This window comes from Corvus brachyrhynchos, unplaced genomic scaffold (genome assembly GCF_000691975.1).
Source record: "Corvus brachyrhynchos isolate BGI_N302 unplaced genomic scaffold, ASM69197v1 scaffold178, whole genome shotgun sequence".
Classification (NCBI taxonomy): Eukaryota; Metazoa; Chordata; class Aves; order Passeriformes; family Corvidae; genus Corvus; species Corvus brachyrhynchos.
This window is the reverse complement of record NW_008239304.1, coordinates 1,890,210-1,913,446: the sequence shown is the minus strand read 5'-3', so window position 1 is coordinate 1,913,446 and position 23,237 is coordinate 1,890,210. Positions and strand designations below refer to the sequence as shown.

Here is a 23,237-nt window from a genome sequence, read left to right as displayed (position 1 = left end):
AGCGGGCGCTCCCGCGGGCGGGCAGCGCTGCCGGCACCCCCGCCCCGCCGCCTTCCCGTGCGCCTTCCAGCTTGTGGGGACAGGCGGGCTTTTTCTCCCTCCTCCCCCTCAGTCCTTCTGCTTCCTCCATATGTGGTCCCAAGTTACTCCTTGTTTGACTCAGCAGTCGTGCTTATCTCACTCCCGGTTTTCTGGTTATTTAGTTAAGCATCTTTTTTAGTGGCAGTGCCCAGGCAATGCACTCCAGGCGACCATCTCCAGCTGCACCTCAGCTGGGCTCAGTCCTTTCACAGGCTCCGGTTCAGTGCAACTTCATCCTGTGCCTTCGGGAGGTAGATTTCAGGCACGCTGTGGGTGAGGTTCTTGAGAACAAACCGAAGGAAACCAGTTGCAGAGAGCTCTGACCCAACCGGTGAAATGGTAAGAGAGACTCCAGGCGGACTGGCACTTCCCAAAACAGAAGGTGTATGACTGACGGTTTTGTAGGCTTCATTACCTTAAAACAAAGTCATCCTTTGTGACAAGCTAATGAAATTTCAGCAAATTAATTTACACTTCATGGGAACTCCTCCATCTAATCCAAGTTGCTTGGCAGCTCTTTACGGACAACTGCGATCACTTTTCTTTTCCTTGCATAGCTGTATTTGATGTGTACACAGCTTGTTTACGTATGCAGATAAATAGAGACGCATTGCTTTGGGATGTAGAAAGTTGCAATGAAAAGTGTTCTATCTTGGACTTGGTAAATCAGTGGTATAATTAAAAGCTGTGTCTCTTCTGGTCTTTGGTGTTTTGAATGTTTTCTGCAGTCACTGATTTCTGTCTATAGATTTTTGGAATTCTGATTACAGCATATGTCACATAATGTAGAAAAGTAACGTCCTGTCTAAAGGAGTTTGCTAGATAGAGTGTCTTTCTTTTTTTACCTCTGTGATGTAGCATATGTATGTGCTGAATAACTTGTTTGGGGCTTTTTTTTTGATTGATGCAGACTTCCTGCTTGTTATTTGTCCCTTTTCAGTAATGAATTGTATAATTTTCAAAATTGAGTATGAAACTTCTAATTCATACCAGTTTCATGGTACACTATGTTAAGTTGGTAGTAGTTAGAGTTCTGTGGATGGATGTTACTTGGTTAGTGAATGTTTTACGGAGACTTTTTACATTCCTTTGTTATTTGATGCAATTTTGTATTGTTTTACTCCAAGATTTTGTAGCTAGTTTTGGGAAAATGAAAAATAAAGCCAGCTCATTAGCTTTCCACTATTGTAGTCCACAGAACATAGAGTTCTAGGTTAAAATCTTAAATTTTTGTTGGATTTTTTCTTTTAAGCTTCTTTAGGCATGCCTAGTTAAAAAGTTTCAGGTATAGTAGAAGAGAGGTTGCAGTTATGTGAGTCACTGAATATGTTCAGTTTGACTGTGCTTACCTAATGCTAGTAAGGTTGAATTTTCATTTGAAATCAGATCTTTGATGTACCAGGGTTTGTGGCCCCATCAAGTACCTTTGCTTATTGCCAGTATACAGGTTCAGGAATCAGTTACAGTACTGTAAAATAAAGATGCTAAGCATTTTCTAAGTGCCACAACAACACAGATTGCTTTGTAAGAGCAACATTGTGAGTGTAAACAGGAAACTCATTGGTTTGGTTTGGCATGAAAAGCCCATTTGCTGTTTGGACAGTCTGAGTGACTGAGCAGCATATATAATAATTTTTCTACAGAAGTTAGTGTCCGTAGAACCTGGGTCTGTCTTACAGAAAGCATTAATTGTAGCTAGAGTTAAGGATTTTTCACACTGCTTAGTTCTTCTCTTGCTATTTGGAGTGGGACTTTGAGAGTAAGAACAATGAAGAGGCTGGTCACTTATGTACATCATGCTTTTCAAAACATTGAGTGAATATACAGAACTACCCAAATTTTCTCAGTCACCCATGTCTTATGCTGCTGCTAGGGAAAGCCTGGATAATTACAGTAGTCATTGTGTGGTCTTCCTGTCAGAGGAGAACTAGGAGCCGTGTGAAACAGTGAGTGAGTTCCTGGTAGAAGTGCAGAGAGAAGCTCTTACTACACAGGCAGCAAAGGCATTAAGAGACTGGGGTGATGGTTGCTGCATTCTACCACTGATCTGTGTGGGCACTAGGTCAAAAGTTCCCCAAACTAATTCTGCCCTCACTTCAGAGCTTGTTGGAAATATTCTAGAGTATTTCTCAACTAAATAAAACAATATTCACAAAACCGGAAAACATCTTCATGTTTTCTTTAGGGGAGATTATTGTTAGCCTCCGTGAACGTCACTAGTGTTAGTCACCAACTTACTACTTCCACGGGAATTCTATCTATTCCTCTACACCTTTGGTAATAGGGATACCGAAATTGCTTGGAGTAAAGATGTAGTTTCATGTGCAAATCTTCTTCTCCCCAAGATGAAGGTGAACTGAATAAGAAGTGTCAGCACTGGAGATTAGACAGAAGTATTAACTTTATTTTTTAACTCTTTCTTTCCAGATGTACCAAACTTTGCCATCAGAAGCCCTTGGATCTGAAAGATGATAACACCGAAATTCACTGTCCTATTACAGTAAATCCATGGCACATGAAGAAAGCTTTTAAAGTTATGAATGAATTAAGAAGGTATTACTTCACCATATACATCTGCCTGGAGTCCATAGTTCATTTTTACTTTCATTTGCACTTATGAAGTTAATAATAGTAGTCTGGTTATTAAGAACATACAATGTGAGAAGTATAGCTGATGAGAAGGATTAAATATACAATAAAGTGATAGCTGAATGATAGCCATGTGATGATAGCTGTAATGTATGCAGTATATTTTTGCACCTGATAAGTTAGTCAAAACTAGTTTTATGAGATTTGAAAAATACGTACAGATTGTATTTAAGGAGTTACAGCTACTGATCGTGTCTTGTACGTAGTTGATCCTGGATAGATGAAAAGTGACTCTGGTTGGGCCTTAGGCTCTTTGTGTGCATGTTGTTGATTTTCTTGGTAGGCTGTGAACCAGAAAAATGCTAAAATTTTCTAGTCTGGAGACATAGGTCACAGTATAAACCAACTGACTGTACATTTTCTTAGTTATCATTTACCTGCCCCCTGGGAGAAATTGATGAACTCCCAAATCAAATGTTGAAAGTAACTTTTCTCAATAAAGTTTTCTAAGACCTTGAGGGATACTACCATCGGTTTCAGGAAAACTGGGAGGTTGGTTCTGATGGTGTTCTTAGCATCCATATTGATTTATATTTTACATATGAGTAGGTGAAGTGATGTTGGAAACTGTGACAGCTGGTAATTAGAGCTCACAACTGAGCTCTGGAAATCAGGACTCACAGCTATCACTGACAGTAATTCAGTGCTATAACTAACAGCAACAATGGAGAAATTAAATAAAAATACTTCTCTAGCAGAGACAGTACTGGAGGCTGTGAAAATCCTGTAGTTCTTTGTTATTTCCTGTATAAAATTAAAAATTGGAGAGGCTTCACCAAAAAGAAACACAGCAACTGATACCCTTTTAAAGTATGCCTCTGCCTTTGATCTTCTGTGTTCTATATAGGTAAACCTTTATGTGCTGCATGGACTGACACTTGTTGTTTCACCTAAGTTATGCCCTTGGCTTTTTCAAGTGTCCCAGTAAGCAGATATGGTGTCTCAAGGAGCATAACAAAGCCTGGCTAGAGTCGGTAGCAATGAATTCCTGAGGATGAGCAAGAGTTTACATGGAGAAAGTTTCCCAGAATGAATCTTGTGATAGTTTTGGAAGGCAAAAACCTTACCTGCATTTTGCTGTGTTGCAAGTAAAAGATTTGCCGTCTTCCAGCAGAGTGCATTTTTGAAGCCCATGGATTATTTTCAGAATATACTTTAGTTTCCATGGTTACCTAAATTCAAATTGCTGTAGAAGCAATTTGAGTAATTTTGCCTTGCATGTATAAATACTTAAAGTTTGAGCAGGAGCTGCGCCATATAACCTTAACTAGTTCTCATTTAATAAGGTGGTCAATGCAAGAATGTTTACTATTTGAGATGAGTACAGCTTTTAAGATGTTAAGTGGTAATTAGATAAAATTATAAACATTTCTAGTTGCATTCATTTGTTTGAAATAATAAGCAGAAATATCTTTAAAATGTTTCAGACTTCATTGCTCTAAACAGAGATCTAATATTAAGTAAGTAAATGATATTTTTGATTTAGAAACAACTTTAAAAATGTAGCCAATCTCAGTTCTTTTCATTAGTGTAGCACAAACAGGTATTTGGCAGGGGTATGCTCTCCAAGAAGTGAATAGCTAGTGAAAAAATCATTTGCTTAAGCATTTAAATACACTTGGTTTTGAATGCTTAATTCTGTGTGTTTATATTAAATTTTGGGCTGCTGTCAAGTTGCCTGGCTCTAGTAGCTCATTAAGGAGTTTTTATGTGCCTTCAAATTTTGACAATTTTGAGCAATTTTGTCCTTTGTATTTTTTGTCATTTCATTGCTCACCATCACCTCAACACTGAGTAGAGAACTCATTAGGATAGCTAATTAATTCTTGACATATGACAAAATTACACTTTGATACCTATCTTTTCACTTTATTATAATTTGCTTTTATCACAATGGAATTTGATGTTACCTATATTTGTTAAAATTCTCATTCTTACAAACAAGACTTTACCAAAACCTTTTGAAGATGGAGGTAATGAACTTTCTCTGTATGAACCAATGAAGAATAGCCTGCAAGCTGGTAAACAGTTGCTCAGTTATTCTTAAATGCATACTTTCTTGCCCTTATTCCTCATTTTCTATACCACGATGATGTATCCCTCACAGCTCTGCTCATTCAGTCACTCTATACAAGCAAATTTGTACAATACCACTTCAGAACACAACCTTTTCTACAATAAATTGATGCTCCCTCATGAAATGAAGGTGCTGAGTTCCTGTGGAAGCCACAAGATGCTTGCAGCAGAGTACATGATTAAGTTTATAAGCTCTTATCTTCAGTAGTTTCTTTAGCTTGTCAGCTTTTAGTAATGCAGAGCATATTCATGCAGTTCCAGACTAGAGATGTTACTAGGTCTACATATGTGCAATATAATTAGTTAACCCTAGCTGTGCATTGATGTAATTCTGTTGCTTCTGGCTTCATTGTTATCTTTAGTATTTGTGTGTAACTAAGTATAAAAGTTTTTGTTCCTGTTGTCAGGATAGGTGCAGGTGTGTGATAAAGTTGGGTATCCGATACTCTTTTATGTGTAGTTTTCTGTTTCCATTTTTTTTAAATAAATGTAATGGTTGTTTCAAGGTCCTGTGAACTGTGTGTTTCATCTGGTATGGTCATTACCTTATATTGTACATATTTTTTGATAATAACCATATTGCAGGCTAAACTTAGGAGATTTAGATAGTTGCTGTAGATATTAAAAGTTGAAAGCAGAAAGATAATGTTATGCCAGGATTGCAATATGACCCCAAAGGTTAGCTGTGGCCACCAAAATTGTTGGTGTGTGACCTCCACAAAGCCACCTTACTTGAGTCTGGGCTCATAAAAATTGAATGATTGCAGAACTGAGAGATCACAGAGTTTTCTTTTGAACTGAGGTGAATATCTGAGCAGTTTGCCTGGGAGCTCTAGTTCTGTCCAAGCAAAATGCAACTGCTTGCCTGTCTTTGATACAACTCAGTGTGGTAGTTGCAAACTATCTAAAAATCTTTAATATGTATTCAGGAAAGGTAAAAATAGAAATCACTGGATTGGTGTATGGCTCTAGCTCCATCCCTAAGGAATATGTTCTGTTACATCATACTTTTCCCTCTTTCCTCTGTTGCAGTGGCTCTGAGTTTTGTGGATTGCATACCACCTCCGCAGGGACAGTGCTAGCATGAGCAGGAAATAAAAGGCAACTGTAACTATGGCTATTTAGATGCTGTGAAATTGCAGCCTTTTGATGTTGTGGTGTGTTTTCTTTTTTTTCTCCCCCTCTCTTCTTTCAGTCTAGAAAATTGGATTATAAAGAGTACACGTTATTTAAGTGTGTACTTAAGTGGAAGAGGTATGGCCAATAGCTGTAAACTGCATTAGAAACACCTGTGTTAGGAATGGTTATAAATGAGATGTTACTTTACTGCAACTGAACACGGAGGAAATATGTATTACAGTCACAAAGGACAAGAATGCAAATGAATGTAATGAAGATACAAAGTCAGGCAAGATATGAAGTTAACCATAATAAATTCTAAACTGCTCAGTCTGGAAAAAATAATTGCTATTGTGTGCATGGGCTGAATATGAAAAATACTTGGAAAACAGTAAATATAGAAAAGATCGAGTAGTGGATTTGAACAATTAAGTAGGCATGAGTTTCCAGTGTAATGTGACACAGACATCTCAGTTGAAGTTTGGATTCTTTGTTGTCTGTAAAGCCTTATTTCTTATGTAATTTTTTTTAGTGCTTATGTTTATTAAATTCTGGGTTTTTTCTATCATAGTTGTTCAAAGGGGCCCAGACTTGCAGAGAAAATATTTATAAATTGGGCTGATACAAATAATGGTTATTCAATGCAGAAAACTTCTGTGTAATGAATCACAATTCAGTTGTTTGATTTTGAGATAATTTTGTGTACCCAAGCACCATCCGTAATCTGATTGAGTAATAGCCATGTGGTTGTGTAGCACATTTAAAAACAATGCTTCATCAACATTGTCTACCTGCTTCTTTTGATGGCATGGGAAAAGAAATAGTGTGTGATATGATATACTTTTCTGTTGTAGTTCACTTACGTGAAATTGCCTTCTCTGATATTTCTAAATAGTCAAAACTTGCTGTGTGATGTGACGATAGTAGCTGAAGACATGGAAATTGCAGCGCATAGAGTTGTGTTAGCCGCCTGCAGCCCCTACTTCCATGCCATGTTTACAGGTACCAAATGCTTCAATACTTACTATGTTGTAATCCAGTCTAACTGTATAAAGCATAAAATTTCATGACTTTTGCTTTTTAGGATCTAATTTGATTTTTAGATAAGCCAATAGGAACATCTGGGGTTCTTAATGATTTTTTTTTTTTTTTTTTTTTGCAGTCTAAGGACATACTGTCAACTTAGTCTTTGTTAGCATGATGAATGCTTTAAAAAGTCTCCTTAATTAACAAATTAGATGTTAACTAAGCCAGGAATAGACAAGTTGATATACCCTTTAAGTCTCTAGTGAGAAGGTTAAAATAACTTTCATGTGAATTTTGGAGTAAATTTTGTCCTTTAACAACTATTTGCTGCTACGTTCTTCAGACCATGAGTGCTCTAGGCTGTTAGTAGATATGAAAGCTTTCTGTGGCTTTGGCAGCCTGTAGCTGGAGTGCATGTTTCAGTATTTTTAGGGTAATTCTCCATGACATGTACTCTGCATCATTGCCACTACTGTTCTGTACAGGCTTGATTCTACTTCTGCTCACTCCATGCTGGCCAAGTTACTGCTTTACTGCTAGAGCAGGAGTGCTGAGGGCTTGCAAGGCTAAGATAGGTTCATGGGAGCCTCCAGCTGAAATTCATATGCTGTGGGTTTAATTCCATCGTGGTTACAAATCACATTGAAATAATATGAAATTCAGTGTCAAAGTAAGAATGCTGCTAAATGCATGTTAAAATTAACTTCTGAGGTTTTGTGTATTCCTCCTCAAATCTCGTGCCAGCTTTGTAGTTATTGTCAACTGTTGAAATTCAAAGACTTCTCGGTAATGAATTGCTTCTGACCACCAGCTCAGATGGAGGTAGAAATGTGACTCTTGGCCTGCCCATATGCAAACAGATTGGTGTTTTAATAATTTTAATTGTATGCAACAAGATGGATGAAATTTGAAATACTGTTGTGTTCTGTGGAAGGAACTGATAATTCTTGATTTTATATTTTGACATAATCCTGGCTAGAAGTGGAGTCACACAACAATGCTTTGAAGTTGCTTGTAAAATTAAGTATCTCTTTCTCAAGTAGTTCTTTAAGTTTGCATTTGTGGTTGAGACAAACATTCTGGGTGACTGATAAATTCCTTCTTAATTTTTACTGCTGTCTACAAAATTAGAATGAAAAAAGCTGCTTCTACAGTTCCTTTTCATCACCTTAGTAGCAGAGAAATGCAAGCCTCTTATATTAGTTCTGTATTAAAGATTAACTGTTGTTGACTATCACACTGAATATAGTCTTTACTCAGAGTATAGCTTTTTATTATGCTTTCTGTGATTAAGACATTTCTGCTTGCCCTGACTGCCCTTTCTGTGGAGATGTTTATTACCCATTCAGAGTGCCAGGGCAGCAGTGTCTGTAGCTGCTCTCCAGATAGAATTACTGGAATATTCTCTTCCCTTGCTTCAGTCCCTTTTAAAATTTTTAACTTCTTATATGTTCTTAAATGTAGGTGTTCTTTAGCCCCAGTGGTGCAGGAAGTGGGAATGCTCACTTGAGTAATGGGTGTGAAGTGTTTAAGTAACATATCTGTGGCAAGGTTTGTGTAGTTAGTAAACCAAATTGGTGGGAGCTTAAATAGAATTCATCTGTGGCTTTAGGAGTTACCCACAGATTTTATACTAGGCTTATAGGTTGCTTACAGCACAGCCTAGCTGTGGTATTGGTGCATTTCAGCCATTCCCCACACAAAAAATCCTGAAGTTCATTGTAACTGTTCTCTCCGTGAAGCCCGGAATTCACACTTCTTAGGTGGATTTTTATTCTCATCCAGTAATCTGCAAGTTCAAATAAGCAAATTTCATCCCTTAACCAGCCACAACCAAAAGAAAAAGTATCTTCCTCCATCCAGAATAAAACACGGACTGAAAAGACAGTAAAAAAATTGCACTCGTATGCTTTAGGGTTACTTCTTGACTAGAAATTAGAAGCTTATATTTAGATATGTATTTGCAGGTTGATTCTATCATTCTCTGAGTCATTAAGTATTACTGCAATGCAGGCTGGGAAATGGCATTAACTGGGTTCAAACTCTCTGCCTGTTTTTTTTTCCCTTTTCCCCATTTGTACTTGTAATGGTAGCCCTAATGGGGAGAGGGGGGAAGAAAGTCCCTGCCGTTTAATCTATGTTACTAGGAATATTTCTTCTTATACAGTGGAATTATTTAGAAATATGGTTTAAATCTACTTAAATGTTTAGGGGAATTGATTATAAAACATCAGAGAAGTGACTCTTCAGTGGCTATAAGGCCTGACTTCAGACATGGGTGACCTGAGTTTAATTTTCTTTTCTGCAATGGCAGTTATCCTTAGGGATTTACCTGCTCTCCTCGCTTCCATTCTCCATTTGTAAAATCCTTGGGTAAAAAAAAAGAAGAAAAAAGCCTTCTTTTCATTACTTTGTGAGGAACCACAGAAGCTTTTTAGGTAGCCCCTTTAGTATCTTCAACTCAGCTGATGCTTTGCTGCTGCTTGGGAGGTTGGATCAGCTCAGTGCTTTCTTTCTGTTCACAGTATGCTTTCCTGTCATTCAGAACTCTGTGGAGATGTGGTGGTGCTGCTTCCTAGTCATAAACTGAGTTCTTCAGCAGGTTGAATTCTAGACTGAGACTGCCTACTGAGTGCATCTATGGTTTCCTCTATATGATCTATCAAACAGATATGAATTGATCTAGAGTGGTGTAAGATTGCATGTCTGTTTCACGTGAAAGTTGGAAGCAAGTATTTTTGGTGTTATTTTTGGTGGGTGGTTTGTTGTTGTTGTTGTTTGGGTGTGGGGCTTTTTGTTTTGGGTTTTTTTTCTTGTTTAGAGTTTTTTATTTTTATATTCTGGGCTTGGTTTTTAAACAGAGAAGGTGCCTATCCATGACTCTAAAAGCCTTGACACAAAATCTGAAAACAAACCTAATGTGCTTGCAGAATATCAAAATCTGCTTTCCCACACACACAGTTTTCCCAAAGGACCACCTCCACAGCAGCTTGCATAATAAATAAGTAGCAGCTTACATGCTCTGAAGATCAATAGGTTTAATCTGTGTCAAACTAGAAGCAGAAACTTGGAATACAGAGCTCTGCAGGGAATGTACTGCAGTCATCCTTCAAAGGTGTAGGGGAATGTCTCAGAAGTGCAGGTGAAAGAAGAAAGTTCTGTGGGGACTGGATTTTGCTGGTTTTTATGTGGCTAGATGGTCTTTTGAACTTCCTGTCACTTAAAGGGTTGATTTGCAATGCCATGCTTTACCCTTCAGCTCAAAAAAAAGGCACGAATAAAGGCATGGTAAGAGATTTCCTCAGTGATGATCCCTTTGCTGAAAGCACTGGGTAAAATGCATTGTTTGACACCAACCCTAGAGACCTGAGGGTAACAAACAGTGAAAATGTGTATGACTTCATAAGAAAATACCAGCAGTGGTTAGCATGTTCTTGTTCACTTCTCCATCTTGTCTTTCTTGTTGTATACATTAAATTTATTATATCACTGATGCCTATGCCTAAGGGAAAGAAATAATATCCAACATAGAAGAATAAGAAACTAATGTATTCAGAGATTGGGATATATTCTTCCAAAGTCAAATTTTATATATCTTCCAACACAACTTTAGTAGTTCATGTTTTGTTTCTCAGTGGGTCGGTGCAGAAGGGTTTAAAGATCTGGGATGACCTGATCTGGAAGTCATGAAGAACGTTATAGCCATTACTTCAAAATATATATTTGGATAATTATTTCAGCCATAAAGAAGATACTGCACTTTGAGAAACATCATATTTTGGAAGGTGGAAGTTACTTTGCAGGCCTTTCTATGAAGATTGGTTGTGGCATATGGCCAACATGTCAGCCTCCACAAAATGAGATCCAGCAAGTTTTCCCTTGCTTACCATTTTATCTTAGCTTGAGTTTGAGCTGTTAAATTGGATCTGTAAAAGAGGTGAAGTTGCTAAGGGAATAATAAATAGGCAAGCAAAGAAATATGTATGTTAATTCTTCTGTGGGGATATAACTTTTCTTATTTAAAGAAATTTACTCCAGACCATGTTTGGTATGCTCCTTCAATTCAGAAATTAATAAAGCTAGAGTATTTTAATAGCTTGCTTTCCCAGAAAAATTTTTGTATACATTTGAAGTGTCTTATTTAGGTCTGGTAACAATATTTTCCTGATACTGTACACTGGAAAAAATAGGTCACCTGCACTAAAAGTATTAACCAAGGTAGCATTTGCATGATGGTAACAACAAAATCTTCCTTTCTCACTGGAAGAAGGAGGGAAAGAAAGAAATTAAATTATTATTATGGAAGTTTTTCTACTGTCACAACTGTTCATACACAAAATTTCTGCTGCTATTAAACTTCTACATTTGTGCTGTATTTCTGTCTTATTTACTTGACTAATAAACTGTATTTGTAGGTGAGATGAGTGAAAGCCGAGCAAAAAAAGTTCGAATAAAGGAAGTTGATGGCTGGACTCTAAGGATGCTTATTGATTATATTTACACTGCTGAAATTCAAGTTACAGAAGAAAATGTGCAGGTAAGAGTAAGAATATTTTCTGCAACAAATGAGATGCAATGTGCAGAGTCATTTATTTTGTCACTGTGGTTCAACTCCAACATGGGAAATCTCATCTGCAAACCGGAATTTTTTCAGACCTTGTGCTTACAAAGCAAGTAGTCATGCTGTTTAAATTCTGGGTCAAATTCAAAGACAATTCACATAAATGAAGAGTTAGTTGACTTTAATGGGTTTTGCAACCAAACCTTATGTAATGCAATAAAATAGATGGTCTACTCTGCCTAAAGTTAATGCTGTCAGCCACCTCTGTACCACCCCTTCTCTAATACTTGTGTGCAATTTACATAAACAACATAGACTTATTCCTAAATGTGAAACCATGTTGTTCAATTAAGCTGTCCTGTTTATTTTCTTTCCTTTTAGCCTACACAATAAAGTACTTTTTCCTGCTCAATCTCTGTAACTTGCCAGTGACCAACTGTGCAGAAATTTTTAGCTACTGCCTTTTTTTTTTTTTTTAATTAAAGCAACCAATATCTATCATGAAGGTTTTGTCCATCCCACACAGAGCTAATCAGTTTTTCCAACTGGCTGTACCTTTAGATGAAGCTTCAATTAGAATAAAACAAACACAAGCTTCGAAAACATAGCTTCCTGCATTTAATATTTTCTGAATCCAGATGGACTTAAGATGGGCAGAGTAGATTTTCCTTCCAGTATCTTTTGAGATTTGTTGTAGAGGTTTGGTAAGTTTAAAACTAGTCGCATAAAGGGTGATACATTTATTTCTTGTGTTTTTCCTTCATACTCGTATGCTCTTTCTACTCTTGCCCAATGCCAAATAACTGGTTATTAGCAGTTATTTTGCTGCTTTAGCAGGGTGCCAAAACCATGTTGCTGTATTTGGCATTGAAAACTTCTGTTGCAATTATGTATTGTCAAATTAGTTGCTTTTACTGGACGTTAGGCTGAAATTAATAGCTTTTTATTGGCTGCTGAATCTGCTTGTTTTAGCCATGCTTGATTGAATATTTCTCAAAATGAGAAATACTGCCATCTAGGAACAAAATATCCTACTACTAAGCCTTCCATATTTTAGGTCATACCATAAGTCATTTAATTCTACAAGATTAATTTCTTGTCTTTCTTAAGGACTTGTTTCTTAAGGATCCTTGTTTTTAAAGAATTGTTCTGGTCTGATGATGAATGTACAGAGTGAAAAAAATGACTGAAATTCTGTTGTATTTTACCAGTTTGGTGGTTGCCCAAATCTCTGTATTGCTGTGGAAGACCTTGAGCAAATCCAGAACTGTTAGAGATTCCCTAACTGACCTCTTGCTGCTCGATCATGCTGGCTTTTCGTCCTTAAAGTAGAATATTCTGTCTTGCTGACAGAGCTTAATGGCCCTAATCTTGTACATTTGATCCATAACATCAGAAGGGACTTAACAAGCAGCCCTGCTGTATTTTGGCTGTAGGTGTTGCCTAGGAGGAAGCATTATCACCCATCCTTGGCAATGCTGACTCTTCAGTGTTAATGGGGAGGAAAAGTCTTATATTTCTTCCTCATACAGGAGTTGCTGAAGGCCAGAAATCCACAGGTTTAACGCTCGTGAGCCTGATAACGGCTTTAATTTTCATGGCTACTGGTTATCTGTCTGAAAATAGATATCTGATGATGTTGGGAATGTTAGTATAAATAATACGGCTTGGTGAGTGATATTACAAGTTTGTGGTTACTTGAGTACTGAGAAGAAAGTTGGGCTTCTAAGTTGGGTTTGGATTTTTTTCCAATATAGCTGCAATTTAATGTTGATGGTGAATATACTTGTAATATGACTGGTATTGAATGTCATAGTGGATTCAGTTCATAAACTGGGCGGAAACACCAATTAAGTGTTGTGGTTTTGGGTCAAAATATCCATTACTTACTCATTTCCCCTCCGTGAGATAAGAATTAGGAGAAAGCAAAGCAGGCACAAAACTTAAGCAGTTGCAGTACAAAGAAAGAGTTTTATTACTAATAGAATTAAAAGTAAAGAGAAATAACAAGAAATTAAAACAAACCCCCTCCCCCTTTTGAGCACTTTCCTCCTTTTACCCAACTCGCACAAAGGATAACAGAACATGGGATTTTAGTCAGTGTTGCAGTTCTTGATAAGTCTCTGGCATATGCTTAAGGAAAAATGGGTTTTCTTCTTCAGCTGCACATGGTTCCCAAACTGCCACCAACAGCAGACCTGTCCTGAAAGAAACAATCTGCTGTGGTGTAAAACATCTCCCGCATGAAAAATCTCACAGTTCCTTCACACTGCCAAACACGGGCCATCACATGGGGTTATTAATCTTTTTAAGGATGAGTTACTTTGGCCTGAACACAAAGGCTTTCTTCGCCACAAATCTCTAAAAGCCTCTCAATGCTTCTATATAGCCTGGCATAGACACTCTTCACAATTTTCACGGGCCGCACATGAATTCTCCACCCCCCTGTGTACTCCAAATGGATTAAAGAGACAAACAGTTTGTGATATTACAGTTTCTTACCATGGCATGCAAGAAGGTTTTTAAGCTACTCACGAGAATCGCGGTACCGCCCTCTTTTCTCCCGTCGCCATGCTCAGCTCCGTCTCACGGGACTCACTTCTCTTTCTCTCTGACTCTGAAGCCGCCGTGTTGAAGGGTGTTCTTGTTCAGGTTTTACGTTGGGGAAAGCCTCGCTCCCTGTGTGCTGCTGGCTGCGTGGTGTCCTCTTCAGTTCAGTGCGAAGTGTGCTGGCTCCAGACAGGAGGCTCCGCCAGCTCCCGTTGGCTCCGTGTGGAGAGGAGAGGGACCCGCCGGTCCCAGGGAGCCGTGCTGGATGGGTTTAGCTGTGTGGCAGCCCTTGGTTTTAGCTGCCTGCGGCTCTGGGATAGTTCCCCCACCCAGCGGCGGAGGCTCCAAGGCCCCCTCCACCTTCCAGGAGGCAAGCTGGGACAAAAGGCAATTCCCGCCTTTCCGTGTGGTTTAAATATGTAAATTGTGAGAAGTGTTAATGCAGGGTTTGGTGCTCAAGGCACCAACTCTGGCGTGCCCCAGGTCAGAGGGAGTCCAGCTGCGTTACTTCTGCCCGTCACAGAAGCGACTTCGGCATCAGGAAAAGAGCTGCTGGCTGGGCTAGCTTCCACCTTCCAGGAGGCAAGCTGGGACAAAAGGCAATTCCCGCCTTTCCGTGTGGTTTAAATATGTAAATTGTGAGAAGTGTTAATGCAGGGTTTGGTGCTCAAGGCACCAACTCTGGCGTGCCCCAGGTCAGAGGGAGTCCAGCTGCGTTACTTCTGCCCGTCACAGAAGCGACTTCGGCATCAGGAAAAGAGCTGCTGGCTGGGCTAGCTAGCTGGCTTCTTGGCAGAGGGAACACGGCAGGATCCCATGGGATCGGTTCATGTTAGCTTGGAGACAAAGGAAGAGAGAAGAGAGTCTGTTCTGGTCTGGCTCCTAACAGGTTTATTGTTAGAAGTTTCACAACCTGAACAAGCTGGAATCCGATGTGATGGGATGGCTCCTCGGAGCCTTGTCCTCAGTTTTGAAAACCGCGGTGAAAGGGGAAAACAACCAATGAGTTACAAGCCAAGGGAGGATACAATTTAACAAGAACCACTGGGGGAAACTGAGAGGTGGGAGTTACAACAGAGACCCAGTGAACAACCGAGTAACCGGGAATTTTCTCAACCCGGGGGAGGCGGCTTGGACCCGGGCACCGCCCAGGGGTGATGCGGCTTAGGTTTCTGAGCCACCCCTCGACCCACCCTCTGAGTCTGCCTCTTCGGGAAACTGGATCCAGGGGATGGGCTGGGATTGATTGGCATCTCGCTGCCTCAGCCCCACAGTGGGCTAGGTCACACCAACAAAGCATCATTAGTCTACAAGACTGTCCATCAACTCAGGTTCAACGCACTACAAGTGTGAACTTTTTCCTACTTTGTCACTTTCATTCTTTTTGCATATTATTACTAGATATGTAGTGTTCATGGGCATTACAGCAGAAATAAACACTACGGATAAAAATAAATATGCTAATGCAACTTCTTTTCCTTAAGTTTGAAAGCCAAGATGCAAAAACTGTGACTTTCTGGAAACCTAGAAACCTACTGCAGATTGTCAGGCCTTAGTTAAAAATATGTTCTCTCCATAAGCATGTTGCATGCTCTTGAGATTAATTCTAGCTCTGTTTCTTGTCTATATGACCTAGAAGGTATTCTGAAATTTTGGTAGTGTTTAGGAATTTATCTTGTAGGAATACAGAACCATGAAAAGCTAAGATGCCATGTAATTTTGTCTTACATTATTTTATATTTGGAGTAGTGTGCTGAACTGGAGTGTCAGGTTCTAGGTAACTGGTTATGATTCTTATTCGGATACCCTTTATGGAATTTCAAGTGTATAATTCCATCTCTTGAGGTTTTACATAGTAAGAATAGGTATTGAATTAGATTCTAATAAGTGATACAGTGTTTGAAGAGGATGTGCAAGCTTCATGTTTAAATAATGTAGAATTCCTAAGTAGTTCTTGGTATTAAAATAGCTGCATTGTATATTTATGAAAACTAATTATAAAGGAATACATAATCCTAGCCCAGCTCATGGGTCTTTCTCAAGGGGCAGGTTAAGGCTGAGCTTCTTTCCTAGAATCTTACTTGATCTAGATGTGGACAGGAGAGTGCTTCCTGTCTGTGCCTTTTTAGCTTCTCAGTGAGAGCTGTACATCTTTTTCTTCCCACTGTCCTGTTCTCACTTATGTATGTTTTTGTGCAGGTGTGAAGGCAGAAAAATCAGGTGTAAGTCAGTGATTGAGGAGAAAACCACATTCATTTAGCCCTTAAACTATCAACACGGGAGGCCCTCGTCACTGGCTGTTACCACTACATTAGTTAAATACAAAAGAACATTTGTTCTTTTCTTCAGTTCTTGGTTCAATAGGTTCTTCCCAGCCTGCAACAATAAGACAGCTGGTATATGAATGTGTACATTCTTTTAGTGCTTGTCCTTCATTTAGAACAAGTTATTTTATAATTCATCTCTAGTGGCACTCACTTTGCATAATGCCATGCCAGTGTTTCTGCTGTATTTACATTTAAGTCACATTTTTCTGCATTCTTAAGTCTTTGCTCTTCCCTTTTCTTTTTTTTTAAATTTTTTTTTCGTTTTTTTTTTGTTAGGAATGAAATTAAATGTCAGACTTAATGCAATATCTCATTCTTCATATTTTAAGAAGGGAACACCCAACTTAATGTTTTCAGAAGGCAAATCAGCTTTCTTGCATATCAAATCTTTTTGATATCCATATAGGTATTAACTACATGCAGTGCACAATGTGGGAGAGTTGGTTACTATAAGAGGCTCATGCGTGAGTAACTCTCCCACGCTATGCGTATGCGTTGCAGCCCCTTTTTAGTCAGCTGTACACCTCGGGCCTCTCCTGAGCACAAATACATTGCAGGAGAAATTCCTGCAGTTGTTGGTGGGCTGTGGATTTGTTATGGGCTTTAGAGGTCAGCCTGATACAGGCTGAATGGAATGTGATTTGAATAAACACACATTAGTTGATTGAGTTCCTTTCTGATTCCCTGCTACAGTTCTCTGTTCCTTTAATTGTGCTGATGCAGCTATTTGCTGGACTGTTTTATAAAGCAGATCACTGAACTTAGAAAAAACATCCAACAGCATAACACTCAGTATCTCCACTTCCACCCTGCATGGGTTTTTGGGGTTTTTTTGAGTTATTCTTAACTTGGATCATGGCCCTGTCAGTTGTTTTCACCCAATTCTTGGGGTTAATGTATTGAAGTGTAGGAACATGCACCTATGTTGGGAGTAGATGTTTCCCTGCAGCCTGGGGAAAGCATTACATGTAGCTTCACTTTGCTGCTACTGCTATCTTGCTTTTGAACAAGATGAGTGCATGAGAGATAGTAGAAGAGAAAATCACAAAAAATTGTATTTTGACAATTGTATAACTCTGTCCTAGCATATTTTTTCCTTTAAAGAATTTTGTTAGGTACAACAAACATGAATTCCAGAATCCTGAATAGGGTTGTTTCCAAAGATGTATCATTTTTTGTGCTCATTTTCTGAAATTATTCAAGAGCAACGCTTGCATAGTAATAAGCATATTATGAACAGTTATATGTGTGGATTTTTTCTTTGTAACTCTTACTGTTCACTCAGATTGCCATAAAAAGTACAACAGAGATGCTTCTATTTGTATGGTGTCATGGGGTGTGGGCATAAGAGTTGACAGCACATTTGATTTAAGGTGCTGTCAAAACAAGGTCCAAAAAAGCAGCTGATTTCCCCAAGAAATCCTCAAAAAAGATCCTCATGTTGTTCCAGCTATTTAGTAAGGTAGACATTCTACAATACCATGTTTGGTAGTACAGGCGTTGACTATTCATGCCACACCTCATCACCTCTAAGGTCTACTGGTTGATCAACTTTGCAGGTTTTTGGATCCTGAAAAATCCTCTAGGTTGAAAATGAGCAGATACTTCACACCAAAACCCAGAGAAGTCCCACAGCTTAAGAAAACAGATGTGTGCTTTTTACGATGGTCAGCTTCTGAATTATATATATACACAAGCATAGTGTCATGCCATAAGTTGGACTGAGGGTATGTTAAAGGAGCACAAAGAAGAAGGAATGTGATGTTACAGGGAATAGCATAAAAGATAATTGCTACTGCACTCTGTAAAGTGGAACGGTGACTGAATGTATCTAGACGTGGCAGAACATATTTAATCTAACAGTGGAAACTTTTATTATAATCCTTAGGTGGTTTATTCCAGTTGCTTTAATAGTTTTTCTAGTTCAAAAAGTAGGTAGTATCTGACTTAAATGTTCCTGGTTTATATTAGACTAATTAAGGGTACTTCCTTCTGTCATCTTGTAGAGCAACTTGTTGCTGGTTTTGCTGTAACAATCTTATGTATTGAATGACTGTTCTTATTCATGTACTGACATTTTTTTTCTTTAGTCTAAACATCATAGACTTTGGAGGCAGTAGTTTCTAAATCTTTTACCATTCTTAATGCTTTTCTAGACTCTTTCCATTTTACCTATATCTACATATTTAATATGCAGTGGCCAAAATTGGTCCATCAAGGCCTTTTTACTGCAGACAAGAGTGAAACTATTATCTTGTGAATAAAAAATACAGTGTTTGATTCTTTGTCATTGATTTTCCAGTAACACAACACTGATTGTAGTAGTCGCTATATGTTTACGCTGGTAGGGAGGGTAAGAATGACAACGTGGAAGTAGTCATCATACAGTGGGAGAAAGAAATTGTGGCATCTCTTCGTTTTGGTAAAAGCCATTTTGAGGGATTTGTTGCTTTAAGTATTTATGCTTATTAGCATAATACTTCTAATGAACCAAAACTGCAACCAGTGGAAGTCATTATCTGATTTAATAGTAGCTGAGTGTCTTTCAGGAATTTTAGTGGGCAACACTCCAAGTTCACACCAGGAATTATCTGTTAGGAAGAGATGCCAATTTACAGGTCTGTTTCCAGAGTACAACCACATGTTAAAATTGGTTTTAATAAAAAAAATTTTACAATTTTACAATTTTTACAAAAAAAGTATTTTTGTTTTGGAGAAATGTTCAATTATATTTTAAAATTCACCAATAACAGAAAAAAATGGCCTACTGAAAATCTTTAAAATTATATCTGATTTAGGGGTGGGAGGGCAGGAGAGAAGAAGGATGTGTACATGTCATTTTAAAACTGAAAGAAAAATGTAGACTATCTATTGAAGAGAGCATTACACAAAATAGAATGCAACATAATGAACAGTCCAGACTTGTGTATGTTGAGGAGGACAAAATCCTCCAACAAACCAACAAGTAGATACTACTTTCAATAAAATGTAATAAAACTATGTATGATCAATAAGATGAAGTCCATGTAAACATAGGTTCTGCATTTATCATGCCTAATCTTCACTGGATACTAATTTAAAGGCAAAAATAAAATTCTGTGCAGCATGAAACATTCTTTATTTGTTCTTCTGCTAAGCACTAGAATAAACTCAGATAAAAATATTCAGAATAAATTGTTGTATTGTACTTAGAATTGGTGTGCTTTTGATGAACCCCATGCAGTTTTATGTGGATGGAAATACGAAATAACCTGTTCAGGCACTACCAGTTTGTTCTGAAACTTGTATTACCAGAATGTCAGATTTAGTAGTGGAGTTGTTTTTTTCCTCATGCTTGTCTCATGATAGTCTCAGATTCCCTCTTTCAGTACCCTTTCCACTAAGGGTCAGGTACACCAGTTTACAGGACTTCAGTTAAAAAGGGAGTTCAGGATCATGATGGAATATCCATTTTAACAACTTAATATTGCACATCAACTGAACAACAGCAGCTAGCTGTGTGTGCTTTTAGCTTGAAGAAAATACAGAATGACTTAATACAGGCCAGTTTATAAGACTCTTTACTTAATACTTGCCACAGTATTTGAGCACTTATGTGATCAAATTAATAGAGCTTACAGTCCAGTAATCTTCAGAGCCATACTAACTTTGTATCTGAGCTGAGAATCAGAATACTCCTAGGAATAATTGTGATGCTTGTGAAGCTTTATCCTTGAAAACAAGTGTTTTGTGTATATGAAGAGGTGACCAAGTGTCTTTATATGAGTTAGCAACACTGTGATGTGTGATGAGCATAAAGCATGTGTTTTGGAACTAGTTTCATATCTAACTTGGAGTGTTTTTCAAGAGTTTGTGAGGCCTGCCAATAAAGTACATCTTTGAACACTACAGAACTTCTCTTTTCCCTTATTGGATCACAAAATGTCCCTCTCCGTTCAAAGGGGTATATCCAAAGGAGTATATTTTCTTTACGAATATAGGAAGGTTTGTGTTAATTGGGGTAGATTTTTCCTTTTTAGAATCCAAGACTGACTTTACAAAGGTTCTTTACAAATGTATGATTGGGCATTGTAAGAGGAGGGAGTTGAATTCAGTACTTGAACAGAGACATGCATTCTGTGTCCTGGAAGTGTGCCTGCTGCTGTGTAAGTGGGTGGAAGAGATAAAAGAAATATTTATTCAACTGAACTGAATCCTGTGAAGCTTTCACTGAATCTTATAGTGCAGTAGGTTCTGTTTCAAATATAAAATACATATTTCATATATGAAACTGGTTGGAGAGAAGGTAGTGCTGAAATTGCTTCTACAGGAATTGGCTGTTCTCCTTCAGAGAACCTAAGAAAGAGATGTGTGGAAAAAAATGCCACACTTAGAAACCTAAATGGGGCAGGAAGGGAATAAGTCTGATATTGATACATTGCTAGATGTGCCTAGCCACCTCTTTTTTAAAAACCTTTTGGTAGTCAGGGAAAGTGAAATAGCTTAAATAAAAGTATATCTTGAGAAGAGTGAGTTATAGGTAGGCTGGATCTAGGCAATTACATCCTTATTGGTCATGATTAACACCCTACATGTCACCAAGAGACCAACAGATACTTAATATAGGTCCAGTACCTCCCCAGTCGTGCACTCTACTGAAATGCAGGGCTCCTAAAGAAGAGTTTATTCTAAATTAGCAGCAATTGCTGAATGGTTTTCAAATATTTGATGATGTTCTAGACAGTGCAGTTTGGTGATGGCAGCACAGGTCATGATAGCTAGAAGCAGTCAGAGCATTCTAGCAGATTCAAGTAACTTAATAAAACTATTACTGCTGTACCACAGGTTAATGTTGGCATGTCTGAAGTTTGCTGACTGGTTCTTGATAAAGGCCTTTTATTTACTTGCATTTGCCTCTATTTACTAACCACAGTTTCCTGATGAAAGCATTTAAAAAGCATCACTATATTATTTATTAATTGAATACAGTTTCGAGGTATGTTTTAAGCCAGTGGGTCATTATGGCTGTCCCTGTCCTGTTCCCCTCTCCCCACTGGTTCTTTGTACAGATTTCCTCTTGCATCTCCACAGTGCCTAGACAGTCACTTCATCTTTGTTTAGCTTCCAAAGTCTTCCCTGCAGTACATGACTGCTTACATGTTTGGTGCTAGACACAGAGTATTGGACCATGTGAATATTCCTCTGAGCTCGTTTATTGCTAAAGTCTGCGTGCTTCTAAAGAACAATGCAGTTAGGTCAGATAATACCAATCCTATTGAAGATAACAGTGATACTTATTTTGTTATGGTTTTTCTTTTTCTTTCTAGAGATTTTTTTTTTTAAATAAATAAGTGTATGTTGTTTCTCTTACTGCCCCTAAAAAAGTGGAGCAATATTGCACTGATTTCCCTGTCAATAGCGGCAGTAGATTTTTTCAGAAAATGAAAATAGCTTTGACTTTAATGTAAAGTTTTTTGATAGCATCTTTAGAGGTGAAATCTGTGAATTTATATTTCCTGTGACTTAACTTGCCAGAAACTCTCAGCAAAGTATCCCAGTGCAGCACATGTTCTTTTAGACAGACTGGTAGGCCAAATCTTCATAGAACTGTACAGCTATCTTTTAAGCTGTTCACATAGTTTTATTTTTCTGAGCTGATACTGAATTCTGATTCCCAAATAATCTCCTATAAACTTCACATTTTGGACAGATTTGGCTTCCTGCCTTCAATATATCATGAGTAAGGTGCTAGTTACTGAGCCCTGAGGTGACAGGTTACAATCCTGCTTGTTTCTGAGATAATTAAAATATATGTCATGGCCTTTGATTCCCTTATCTTCCATATCCTGGCTTTTTCTAGACTCAGATTAATCGTGAAACCACCATATTTCCATCATCATATTTCATTTTACCATCACTTTTGCCTTGCCTTCATGAAAATGTAAAATGTTCTGTCCGTAAACTCACTTTTTTCTTTCTTAATAGGTTTCAGGCAACTGCACAAGGTCTTGAAAGCATTTTCTTTTCCAAAAAATGTTTTATGTAGTCGAGCTATTAGATTTTCAAAAACTATTGGTGGTTGGTGATCTTATTTCCCTGATGCAGATATTATTAAAGCGTTAGGAGGCGATGGAGTTCTTTATTGGATCATCTTATAGAGCCTTAAAAATAAACAAGCCTTTGGCCTGTCTGCTCGTCTCCATGATGGCTGCTGTGGCATAGATACATAGATTATGAAAGCTTTGGCAAATTCTGAAGTTGTATTCAGAGTCATTCAGGTTAAAATGTTTTGTAAAACTGGTTCATCCTAATGACTTCATGATTAAAACAGGATTAACTCGTGTTTTTTAAATTCTGATGTGTGTTGAAACCACTCTTTACATGGTAATCCAAACTTTCACTTTTATGACAGCGCAGTTCTAATAATATTAGGGGCTTGCTGACACTGCAGAGAAGTACTTAAATCCAAGCTGACATGAGTTTCATTATGAACCCTATTCATAGAAACGTGTTTAAGTCTTACTGGGCAAGAACTTAGTGTTGGACTAAACAGCTTTATAGTGTGTTCTTTGACTGTGTGCTGAAAGACTACCACTGTGTTTTGCTATTGTATGTATTTTATACTGAAGGCTTCAAGGAGCCATCTGGTTACCTCCTTTTGACCTATTTTTGTGTTTATGACAACAGCTTTGAAAATTTTAATAATATGAGGGCACAACTAATATGTGGCATAGCTGGAGGAGAGACAGTGGCACACTTCTTGAATTTATATGCATTGTAAGACATGTCAGGCAACAGTAAATGATCTCATTTTTCCAGTGAAATAATCTTAGTAGGCATTCTTCATTTGCTTATATGTGCCTGCCTGT

The 23,237-nt window shown here is 38.0% G+C and overlaps 1 protein-coding gene across 2 annotated transcripts in view; it reads left to right on the top strand.

Annotated features, from left to right (window-relative positions):
- Positions 1-145: 145 nt before the first annotated feature.
- KLHL2 (kelch like family member 2) overlaps positions 146-23,237 on the top strand; it is a 56,801-nt gene continuing 33,709 nt past the window's right edge. The window contains exons 1-4 of one of the 2 annotated variants that reach the window (XM_008638589.2): positions 146-420; positions 2,509-2,634; positions 6,821-6,927; positions 11,367-11,488. In XM_008638589.2, coding sequence (XP_008636811.1) covers positions 2,597-2,634; positions 6,821-6,927; positions 11,367-11,488 — 267 coding nt within the window. In that variant the 5' untranslated portion in view covers positions 146-420; positions 2,509-2,596. The remainder of the gene's footprint in view (positions 421-2,508; positions 2,635-6,820; positions 6,928-11,366; positions 11,489-23,237) is intronic. The other variant, XM_017740618.1, reaches the window with a different exon arrangement.